This window comes from Sinocyclocheilus anshuiensis, unplaced genomic scaffold, assembly GCF_001515605.1.
Source record: "Sinocyclocheilus anshuiensis isolate Anshui unplaced genomic scaffold, SAMN03320099.WGS_v1.1 scaffold1500, whole genome shotgun sequence".
In the NCBI taxonomy this organism is placed as follows: Eukaryota; Metazoa; Chordata; class Actinopteri; order Cypriniformes; family Cyprinidae; genus Sinocyclocheilus; species Sinocyclocheilus anshuiensis.
This window is the reverse complement of record NW_015537960.1, coordinates 1,682,623-1,695,717: the sequence shown is the minus strand read 5'-3', so window position 1 is coordinate 1,695,717 and position 13,095 is coordinate 1,682,623. Positions and strand designations below refer to the sequence as shown.

At 39.7% G+C, this 13,095-nt stretch overlaps 1 protein-coding gene across 1 annotated transcript in view; it reads left to right on the top strand.

Moving 5' to 3' along the window:
- Positions 1-8,972: 8,972 nt before the first annotated feature.
- LOC107666754 (mucin-22-like) overlaps positions 8,973-13,095 on the top strand; it is a 7,997-nt gene continuing 3,874 nt past the window's right edge. Inside the window, exons 1-3 of the mRNA XM_016458189.1 lie at positions 8,973-9,052; positions 9,251-9,292; positions 10,395-11,846. Coding sequence (XP_016313675.1) covers positions 9,031-9,052; positions 9,251-9,292; positions 10,395-11,846 — 1,516 coding nt within the window. The 5' untranslated portion in view covers positions 8,973-9,030. The remainder of the gene's footprint in view (positions 9,053-9,250; positions 9,293-10,394; positions 11,847-13,095) is intronic.

Here is a 13,095-nt window from a genome sequence, read left to right as displayed (position 1 = left end):
TGAAAGCACTACAACAGAAAGTACCACCACTGGTATTTCAACTTCAGAAAGTACAACAATGGAAACCACAACAGACACTACAACAGCAGAAAGCACCACCACAGGTATGACAACAACAGAAAGCACCACAACCAGTACCACAACTCCAGAAAGCACCACAATGACAGAAAGCACAATATCTGAGACCACAACAACAGAAAGCACAACAACCGAGACCACAACAGACACTACAACAACAGAAAGCACCACCACAGGTACCACAACAACAGAAAGCACCACAACCGGTACCACAACTCCAGAAAGCACCACAATGACAGAAAGCACAATATCTGAGACCACAACAACAGAAAGCACAACAACCGAGACCACAACAGACACTACAACAACAGAAAGCACCACCACAGGTACCACAACACCAGAAAGTACCACCACAGGTACCACAACACCAGAAAGCACAATATCCGAGACCACGACAACAGAACGCACCACAACCGAGACCACAACAGACACTACAACACCAGAGAGCACCACTACAGGTACCACAACACCAGAAAGCACCACTACAGGTACCACAACACCGGAAGGCACAACAACCGAGACCACAACACAGACCACAACAACAGAAAGCACCACAACGGGTACCACAACACCAGAAAGCACCACTACAGGTACCACAACACCGGAAAGCACCACAGTGACAGAGAGTATAACCACTGGCACAACCACTCCAGAAAATACAACAATAGAGACCACAACAACAGAAAGCACTACAACAGAAAGTACCACCCCTGGTATTTCAACTTCAGAAAGTACAACAATGGAAATCACAACTATAGAAAGCACCACAAAAGACACTACAACAACACAAAGCACGACCACAGGTACCACAACACCAGAAAGCACAATAACCGAGACCACAACAACAGAAAGCACCACATCCGGTACCACAACACCAGAAAGCACCACTACAGGTACCACAACACCGGAAAGCACCACAGTGACAGAGAGTATAACCACTGGCACAACCACTCCAGAAAATACAACAATAGAGACCACAACAACAGAAAGCACTACAACAGAAAGTACCACCCCTGGTATTACAACTGCAGAAAGTACAACAATGGAAACCACAACAGACACTACAACACCAGAAAGCACAACAACTGAGACCACAACAGACACTACAACACCAGAAAGCACAACAACTGAGACCACAACAGACACTACAACACCAGAAAGCACAACAACTGAGACCACAACAGACACTACAACACCAGAAAGCACAACAACTGAGACCACAACAGACACTACAACACCAGAAAGCACAACAACTGAGACCACAACAGACACTACAACAACAGAAAGCACCACCACAGGTACCACAACACCAGAAAGCACTTCCACAAGTACAACAACACCAGAAAGCACAACGGCCGAGATCACAACAGAGACCAAAACAACAGAAAGCACTACAACAGAAAGTACCACCCCTGGTATTACAACTGCAGAAAGTAGAACAATGGAAACCACAACAGACACTACAACAACAGAAAGCACCACCACAGGTGCCATAACACCGGAAAGCACTTCCACAAGTATAACAACACCAGAAAGCACAACGGCCGAGATCACAACAGAGACCACAACAACAGAAAGCACTACAACAGAAAGTACCACCCCTGGTATTACAACTGCAGAAAGTACAACAATGGACATCACAACTATAGAAAGCACCACAACAGACACTACAACAACAGAAAGTACAACAACCGAGACCACAACAGACACTACAACAACAGAAAGTACCACCACAGGTACCACAACACCAGAAAGCACAACGACGGAGACCACAACAACAGAAAGTACCACCACTGGTATTACAACTTCAGAAATTATAACAATGGAAACCACGACTACAGAAAGCTCGACAACAGACACTACAACAACAGAAAGCACCACCACGGGTACTACAACACCAGAAAGCCCAACAACCAAGACCACAACAGAGATGACAACAACAACTTCAGAAAGTACAACAATGGAAACCACAACAGACACTACAACAGCAGAAAGCACCACCACAGGTATGACAACAACAGAAAGCACCACAACCGGTACCACAACTCCAGAAAGCACCACAATGACAGAAAGTACAACCACTGGCACCACCACTTCTCAAAGTATGACAACAGAGACAACAACAACAGAAAGCACTACAACAGAAAGCACCACCACAGGTACCACAACACCAGAAAGTACCACCACAGGTACCACAACACCAGAAAGCACAATATCCGAGACCACAACAACAGAACGCACCACAACCGAGACCACAACAGACACTACAACACCAGAAAGCACCACTACAGGTACCACAACACCAGAAAGCACAACAACTGAGACCACAACAGACACTACAACACCAGAAAGCACCACTACAGGTACCACAATACCGGAAAGCACCACCACAAGTACAACAACACCAGAAAGCACAACGACCGAGACCACAACAACAGAAAGCACTACAACAGAAATTACCACCCCTGGAATTACAACTTTAGAAAGTACAACAATGGAAATCACAACTATAGAAAGCACCACAAAAGACACTACAACAACACAAAGCACGACCACAGGTACCACAACACCAGAAAGCACAATAACCGAGACCACAACAACAGAAAGCACCACATCCGGTACCACAACACCAGAAAGCACCACTACAGGTACCACAACACCGGAAGGCACAACAACCGAGACCACAACACAGACCACAACAACAGAAAGCACCACAACGGGTACCACAACACCAGAAAGCACCACTACAGGTACCACAACACCGGAAAGCACCACAGTGACAGAGAGTATAACCACTGGCACAACCACTCCAGAAATTACAACAATAGAGACCACAACAACAGAAAGAACTACAACAGAAAGTACCACCACTGGTATTTCAACTTCAGAAAGTACAACAATGGAAACCACAACAGACACTACAACAGCAGAAAGCACCACCACAGGTATGACAACAACAGAAAGCACCACAACCAGTACCACAACTCCAGAAAGCACCACAATGACAGAAAGTACAACCACTGGCACAACCACTTCAGAAAGTATGACAGCAGAGACCACAACAACAGAGAGCACTAAAACAGAAAGTACCACCACTGGTATTACAACTTCAGAAAGCACAACAACCGAGACCACAACAGACACTACAACAACAGAAAGCACCATCACAGATACCATAACACCGGAAAGCATTTCCACAAGTACAACAACACCAGAAAGCACAACGGCCAAGACCACAACAACAGAAAGCACTACAACAGAAAGTAGCACCCCTGGTATTACAACTTCAGAAAGTACAACAATGGACATCACAACTATAGAAAGCACCACAACAGACACTACAACAACAGAAAGCACCACCACAGGTACCACAACACCAGAAAGCACAACAACCGAGACCACAACAACAGAAAGCACCACAATGGGTACCACTACTCCAGAAAGCACCACAGCAACAGAAAGTACAACCACTGGCACAACCACTCCAGAAAGTACAACAATAGAGACCACAACAACAGAAAGCACTACAACAGAAAGTACTACCCCTGGTATCACAACTTCAGAAAGTACAACAATGGAAACCACAACTAGAGAAAGCACAAAAACAACAGAAAGCACAACAACCGAGACAACAACAGAAATTTCTACAAAAGGTTTATAGTTTTAAAATCTTTTAAAAACATTTTCTGTATAAAGCGGCTTGAGAGAAATTTCAAATAAGATCCATATTTAATAAATTGCTCTTAAGGAATAAACGCATATGTTAGGTCATCGTGAGATTCTAATAAATAACATTCAGGTATGTATAAAAAAACTGCACTCTAAAAGACAATTTTGTTTTTAAAATAAATAAATAAATAATGTATTAGTGATAATAATAATAATCCCAGAGTGCTTTTTTCAACTATTTATGCTATTTTAAATATCGAATCTCATAATTTGTTAAATCATCCTTCTGTAACCATGTGTGAACATTTTGCTGCATATTGAATAAAAATAAAGAATAATAATAATAAAACAAATCAAGTCTTCTGTAAATTATACTGATACAATTTCTATAGTAGAATCAAGAAGAATCATATATCCACAGCATAAAATAGAAGTGTTCAGGAGAGCTAATGAACAGAAACTTTTGCAAACTGTTTCGCAGTGATATTCCTATTTTGAACCTATACCTGAAGTATGTTGTTTAAATGACTATGTCTTTAATTAATATAGTTAATTAAATGTAAAATATAATGTAGTAAATAATTTGAAATAAAACAAAATATGAACAATGCATGTCTTAATCCTCTTTGACCTAAGTGAAGCATTTGACACATGATCATTTAATTTTGCTTAATTGACTGGAAATTGGTCTCTCCGGTAATATTCTGCATTGTTTTCTCTGTAATATTCTGAGACCAATTTCTAACATATAATTTTTAAGTAAGTAAACATATTTAAAGTAGTAAATAATTTGAGGTAAAAACCAATATGAACTTTGTCTTAATCGGTTAAACTTCTAAATTGGTTCAAGACATATATTGCAGAAAGGTAATAATTTATTAACATAGGTGACTATGTATCAGATAAATATTAAATACTATATGGTGTTCCTAAAGATTAAATTCTTAGGCTACATTTATTATCATTATACATTATACTTCTGGCCAGTATAACTCAGAAACATGGGATGCATTAGCAATTTTATGCAGATGATATACAATTATAAATTTCAGCTGATTTCAGAGACACTGTTGCTTGAAGATAAAACTGAAACTCTTATTGTGGGCGCTGAGCATGTAAGAGGAAGGATAAAAGCTGGATTATGCACCTTTATTCTAAAAACTAAGATACAAGTAAAGAACCTAGGTGTGATTATGGACTAAGATTTGAGTTTTAAATCTCATATTAATAAAGTGACAAAAACTTTACTTATTATTTTTGCTCATCATGATTACTGTAATGCTATGTATAATGTACCATAGCTTAGCTATAATTGATACAAAATGCAGCGGGCAAAGTACTGATTAAATCAAGAAGGAGAGACCATATTAACAGTTTTAATACAATTACACTGGTTGCCAGTTCAAGAACGGATTGATTTTCATGTTATTATGTTCCAAGTCATAATTTAAAATGTTCTAGTGCTGGTCTTTTGGAAAACTATGCAATAAATCCTAAGTGAATCTATGGTGCTTCTTTTAGCCACTATACCCCCAAAATTTGGAACTGTCAACCAATTTAAATTAGACAGTCTTCAATCTTTCAGATTTTCAAAACACAAGAAAAGTATTTTTAAAATATGTTTTGTATACTGATACAAGTTGATGTGATACCACAACAACTGATACCATTGTTGTGTGAGGTTGCAGTGTAAATGTGGAACATTTTTAATTTTGTTTGTAGGTATTTTTCTTGTTAAGCACTTTGAGCTGGATTTATTATTAAAAGTGCTAAACAAAGTTTGATTAATGATTTCCTATTATATAATAACAGAAAGCACCACAACGGAGACCACAATTTTAAATATCGAATCTCATAATTTGTTAAATCATCCTTCTGTAACCATGTGTGAACATTTTGCTGCATATTGAATAAAAATAAAGAATAATAATAATAAAACAAATCAAGTCTTCTGTAAATTATACTGATACAATTTCTATAGTAGAATCAAGAAGAATCATATATCCACAGCATAAAATAGAAGTGTTCAGGAGAGCTAATGAACAGAAACTTTTGCAAACTGTTTCGCAGTGATATTCCTATTTTGAACCTATACCTGAAGTATGTTGTTTAAATGACTATGTCTTTAATTAATATAGTTAATTAAATGTAAAATATAATGTAGTAAATAATTTGAAATAAAACAAAATATGAACAATGCATGTCTTAATCCTCTTTGACCTAAGTGAAGCATTTGACACATGATCATTTAATTTTGCTTAATTGACTGGAAATTGGTCTCTCCGGTAATATTCTGCATTGTTTTCTCTGTAATATTCTGAGACCAATTTCTAACATATAATTTTTAAGTAAGTAAATTTAAAGTAGTACATAATTTGAGGTATAAACAAATATGAACAATGCATCAGTCTTAATCGGTTAAACTTCTAAATTGGTTCAAGACATATATTGCAGAAAGGTAATAATTTATTAACATAGGTGACTATGTATCAAATAAATATGAAATACTATATGGTGTTCCTAAAGATTAAATTCTTAGGCTACATTTATTATCATTATACATTATACTTCTGGCCAGTATAACTCAGAAACATGGGATGCATTAGCAATTTTATGCAGATGATATATAATTATAAATTTCAGCTGATTTCAGAGACACTGTTGCTTGAAGATAAAACGGAAACTCTTATTGAGGGCGCTGAGCATGTAAGAGGAAGGATAGAAGCTGGATTATGCACCTTTATTCTAAAAACTAAGATACAAGTAAAGAACCTAGGTGTGATTATGGACTAAGATTTGAGTTTTAAATCTCATATTAATAAAGTGACAAAAACTTTACTTATTATTTTTGCTCATCATGATTACTGTAATGCTATGTATAATGTACCATAGCTTAGCTATAATTGATACAAAATGCAGCGGGCAAAGTACTGAGAAGGAGAGGAAGGAGAGACCATATTAACAGTTTTAATACAATTACACTGGTTGCCAGTTCAAGAACGGCATGTTATTATGATACAAAATGCAGCGGGCAAAGTACTGATTAAATCAAGAAGGAGAGACCATATTAATAGTTTTAATACAATTACACTGGTTGCCAGTTCAAGAAAGGATTGATTTTCATGTTATTATGTTCCAAGTCATAATTTAAAATGTTCTAGTGATGGTCTTTTGGAAAACTATGCAATAAATCCTAAGTGAATCTATGGTGCTTCTTTTAGCCACTATAAATTTGGAATTTGGAACTGTCAACCAATTTAAATTAGACAGTCTTCAATCTTTCAGATTTTCAAAACAAGTATTTTTATTAAGCACTTTGAGCTGGATTTATTATTAAAAGTGCTAAACAAAGTTTGATTAATGATTTCCTATTATATAATAACAGAAAGCACCACAACGGAGACCACAACAACAGAAGGCACTACAATGACAGAAAGTACAACCACTGGCCCCACCACTCCAGAAAGTAAAACAATGGAGACCACAACAACAGAAAGTACCACCCCCGGCACAACAACGGAGACCACAACAATAGAAAGTACCACCACAGGCACCACAACTGAGATCACAACAACAGAAGGCACCACAACTCCAGAAAGTACTAAGCCTGTTATCACAACTTCAGAAAGCACAACAATGGAAACCACAGCTATAGAAAGCACCACCACAGCTACCACAACACCAGAAAGCACCACCACAGGTACCACAACACCAGAAAGCACAACAACAGAAAGCACTACAACAGAAAGTACCACCACTGGTATTACAACTTCAGAAGTTACTACGATAGAAACCACGACTACAGAAAGCACGACAACAGACACTACAACAACAGAAAGCAACACCAAAGGTACCACAACACCTGAAAGCTCAACATCCAAGACCACTACTCCAGAAAGCACCACAGTGACAGAAAGTACAACCACTGGCAAAACCACTCCAGAAATTACGACAACAGAGACCACAACTACAGAAAGCACGACAACAGAAAGCACCACCACAACAAGTACCACATCTCCAGAAAGCACCACAGTGTTAGAAAGTACAACCACTGGCACCACCACTCCAGAAAGTACAACAAAGGAGACCACAACAACAGAAAGTACCACCCCCGCGGAAACAACTGAAACCACAACAATAGAGAGTACCACCACAACTAAGATTACAACAACAGAAGGCACCACCACAGAAAGTACTACCACAGAGACCACAACAAGAGAAAGCACCGCCACCGATACCACGACTCCAGAAAGCACCACAGTGACAGAAAGTACAACCACTGGCACAACCACTCCAGAAAGCACCACAACAGACACTACAACAACAGAAAGCACCACCACAGATACCACAACAGCAGAAAGCACAACAACCGAGACCACAACAACAAAAAGCACCACAACTGGTACCACAACTCCAGAGAGCACCACAATGACAGAAAGTACAACCATTGGCACCACCACTTCAGAAAGTACAACAACAGAAAGCACTACAACAGAAAGTACCACCCCTGGAATTACAACATCAGAAAGCGCAAGAACAGAAACCAAAGCTATAGAAAGCACCACCACAGCTACCACAACACCAGAAAGCACCACCACAGGTACCACAACACCAGAAAGCACAACAACAGAAAGCACTACAACAGAAAGTACCACCACTGGTATTACAACTTCAGAAGTTACTACGATAGAAACCACGACTACAGAAAGCACGACAACAGACACTACAACAACAGAAAGCAACACCAAAGGTACCACAACACCTGAAAGCTCAACATCCAAGACCACTACTCCAGAAAGCACCACAGTGACAGAAAGTACAACCACTGGCAAAACCACTCCAGAAATTACGACAACAGAGACCACAACTACAGAAAGCACGACAACAGAAAGCACCACCACAACAAGTACCACATCTCCAGAAAGCACCACAGTGTTAGAAAGTACAACCACTGGCACCACCACTCCAGAAAGTACAACAAAGGAGACCACAACAACAGAAAGTACCACCCCCGCGGAAACAACTGAAACCACAACAATAGAGAGTACCACCACAACTAAGATTACAACAACAGAAGGCACCACCACAGAAAGTACTACCACAGAGACCACAACAAGAGAAAGCACCGCCACCGGTACCACGACTCCAGAAAGCACCACAGTGACAGAAAGTACAACCACTGGCACAACTACTCCAGAAAGTACCACTACAGAGACCAAAATAACAGAAAGCACTAAAACAGAAAGTACCACCCCTGGTACTACAATTTCAGAAAGTACAACAATGGAAACCACAACAACAGAAAGTACTACCCCCGGGGAAACAACTGAAACCACAACAATAGAGAGTACCACCACAACTAAGATTACAACAACAGAAGGCACCACCACAGAAAGTACTACCACAGAGACCACAACAAGAGAAAGCACCGCCACCGGTACCACGACTCCAGAAAGCACCACAGTGACAGAAAGTACAACCACTGGCACAACCACTCCAGAAAGCACCACAACAGACACTACAACAACAGAAAGCACCACCACAGATACCACAACAGCAGAAAGCACAACAACCGAGACCACAACAACAAAAAGCACCACAACTGGTACCACAACTCCAGAGAGCACCACAATGACAGAAAGTACAACCATTGGCACCACCACTTCAGAAAGTACAACAACAGAAAGCACTACAACAGAAAGTACCACCCCTGGAATTACAACATCAGAAAGCGCAAGAACAGAAACCAAAGCTATAGAAAGCACCACCACAGCTACCACAACACCAGAAAGCACCACCACAGGTACCACAACACCAGAAAGTACAACAACCGAGACCACAACAGACACTACAACAACAGAAAGCACCACCACAGGTACCACAACACCAGAAAGCACAACGACGGAGACCACAACAGAGACCACAACAACAGAAAGTACCACCACTGGTATTACAACTTCAGAAATTACAACAATGGAAACCATGACTACAGAAAGCTCGACAACAGACACTACAACAACAGAAAGCACCACCACGGGTGCTACAACACCAGAAAGCACAACAACCAAGACCACAACAGAGATGACAACAACAGAAAGCACCACAAACAGTACCACAACTCCAGAAAGCACCACAATGACAGAAAGCACAATATCTGAGACCACAACAACAGAAAGCACGACAACCGAGACCACAACAGACACTACAACACCAGAAAGCACCACTACAGGTACCACAACACCAGAAATCACAACAACCGATACCACAACAGACACTACAACAACAGAAAGCACTACAACAGAAAGTACCACCCCTGGTATTACAACTTTGGAAAGTACAACAATGGAAATCACAACTATAGAAAGCACCACAACAGACACTACAACAACAGAAAGCACGACGTCAGACCACAACATCAGAAAGCACAACAACGGGTACCACAACTCCAGAAAGCACCACAGTGACAGAGAGTATAACCACTGGCACAACCACTCCAGAAAGTACAACAATAGAAACAACAACAACAGAAAGCACTACAACAGAAAGTACCACCCCTGGTATTTCAACTTCAGAAAGTACAACAATGGAAATCACAACTATAGAAAGCACCACAAAAGACACTACAACAACACAAAGCACGACCACAGGTACCACAACACCAGAAAGCACAATAACCGAGACCACAACAACAGAAAGCACCACATCCGGTACCACAACACCAGAAAGCACCACTACAGGTACCACAACACCGGAAAGCACAACAACCGAGACCACAACACAGACCACAACAACAGAAAGCACCACAACGGGTACCACAACACCAGAAAGCACCACTACAGGTACCACAACACCGGAAAGCACAACAACCGAGACCACAACACAGACCACAACAACAGAAAGCACCACAACGGGTACCACAACACCAGAAAGCACCACTACAGGTACCACAACACCGGAAAGCACAACAACCGAGACCACAACACAGACCACAACAACAGAAAGCACCACAACGGGTACCACAACACCAGAAAGCACCACTACAGGTACCACAACACCGGAAAGCACAACAACCAAGACCACAACATCAGAAAGCACAACAACGGGTACCACAACTCCAGAAAGCACCACAGTGACAGAGAGTATAACCACTGGCACAACCACTCCAGAAAGTACAACAATAGAAACAACAACAACAGAAAGCACTACAACAGAAAGTACCACCACTGGTATTTCAACTTCAGAAAGTACAACAATGGAAACCACAACAGACACTACAACAACAGAAAGCACCACCACAGGTACCACAACAACAGAAAGCACCACAACCGGTACCACAACTCCAGAAAGCACCACAATGACAGAAAGTACAACCACTTCAGAAAGTATGACAACAGAGACCACAACAACAGAGAGCACTAAAACAGAAAGTACCACCACTGGTATTACAACTTCAGAAAGCACAACAACCGAGACCACAACAGACACTACAACAACAGAAAGCACCACCACAGGTACCATAACACTGGAAAGCACTTCCACAAGTACAACAACACCAGAAAGCACAACGGCCGAGACCACAACAGAGACCACAACAACAGAAAGCACTACAACAGAAAGTACCACCCCTGGTATTACAACTTCAGAAAGTACAACAATGGACATCACAACTATAGAAAGCACCACAACAGACACTACAACAACAGAAAGCACCATCACAGGTACCACAACACCAGAAAGCACAACAACCGAGACCACAACAACAGAAAGCACCACAACGGGTACTACAACTCCAGAAAGCACCACAGCAACAGAAAGTACAACCACTGGCACAACCACTCCAGAAAGTACAACAATAGAGACCACAACAAGAGAAAGCACTACAACAGAAAGTACTACCCCTGGTATCACAACTTCAGAAAGTACAACAATGGAAACCACAACTACAGAAAGCACCACCACAGGTACCACAACACCAGAAAGCACAACAACCCAAACCACAACAGAGGCCACAACAACAGAAAGCACTTCAGCCGGTACCACAACTCCAGAAAGCACCACAGTGACAGAAAGTACAACCACTGGCACAACCACTCCAGAAAGTAAGACAACAGAGACCACAACAACAAAAAGCATTACAACAGAAAGTACCACCACTGGTATTACAACTTCAGAAAGTACAACAATGGAAACCACAACAACAGAAAGCACCACAACTGAGACAACAACAGAAATTCCCACAATAGGTTGATAGTTTTAATGTCTTTTAAAATCTTTTTCTGTATACCGTGGCTCTAGATAAAATTCAAATAAGATCCATATCTAATAAATTGCCCTGAAGAAATAAACGCACCTGTTAGTTCATAGCGAGATTCTATTGAATAGCATTATACAAATAAAAATATATAAAAACAATGCACTCTGAAAGACAATAATTTTATTTAAAAATATATTAATGAAAATGGTAACAATCACAGAGTGCTTTTTTATACTATTGATTGTCATTTAATAACCACCCTTACAATTAGTTAGATCAGCCCTCTGTAAAAATGTTTGAGGATTCTACTGCAAATGTGTAGGACAGTTAATAAAGAGTATCTTCTGCAAACTAATTCTCAGAGATGTTCCCATCTTGATCCTGAATTTCTCTCAGTAAACAGGATTTTTTCCCAATTATTTTAAATGTACTGTTGTTGAGCCTCCACTTATGAAAAAAATGATTGTTTTCTTTGTAATAATCTCAGATTAATATTTAAGAAAAATATCAGGTTTGCAGTGGAAGAATAAATGCACATGTCAGGTCATCGTGACATTCTAATAAATGGCATTCAGGTATATATAAAAACAGTGCACTCTAAAAGGTAATTATTTAATTAAAAATAAATAAATAAATAAATAAACTTATTAATGGAAATAGTAACAATCACAGAGTGCTTTTTTCAACTATTTATGTTATTTAAATAATTAATCTTACAATTGTTTTAATCATCCTTCTGTAAACGTGTTAAAATGTTGCTGCATATTGAATAATAATAATAATAATAATAATAATAATAATAATAATACAAATTAAGCCTTCTGTACATTATACTGATAACATTTCTATAGAAGAATCAATAATATATCCACAGCATTAAATGGAAGTGTTCAAGAGAGCTAATAAACAGAATCTTTTGCAAACTATTTCCCAGTAATATTCCTATCTTGACCCTATACCTAAAGTATGTTGTTTAAATGACTGAGTCCTTAATTAATATAGTTAACGGCTCTCTGAAGCAAGGAAGTTCCCTTTCATGGGAACTTCGAACTGCGTCCTCTAGGGGTCGCTATGGGGAATGCCTCGTCGTGACC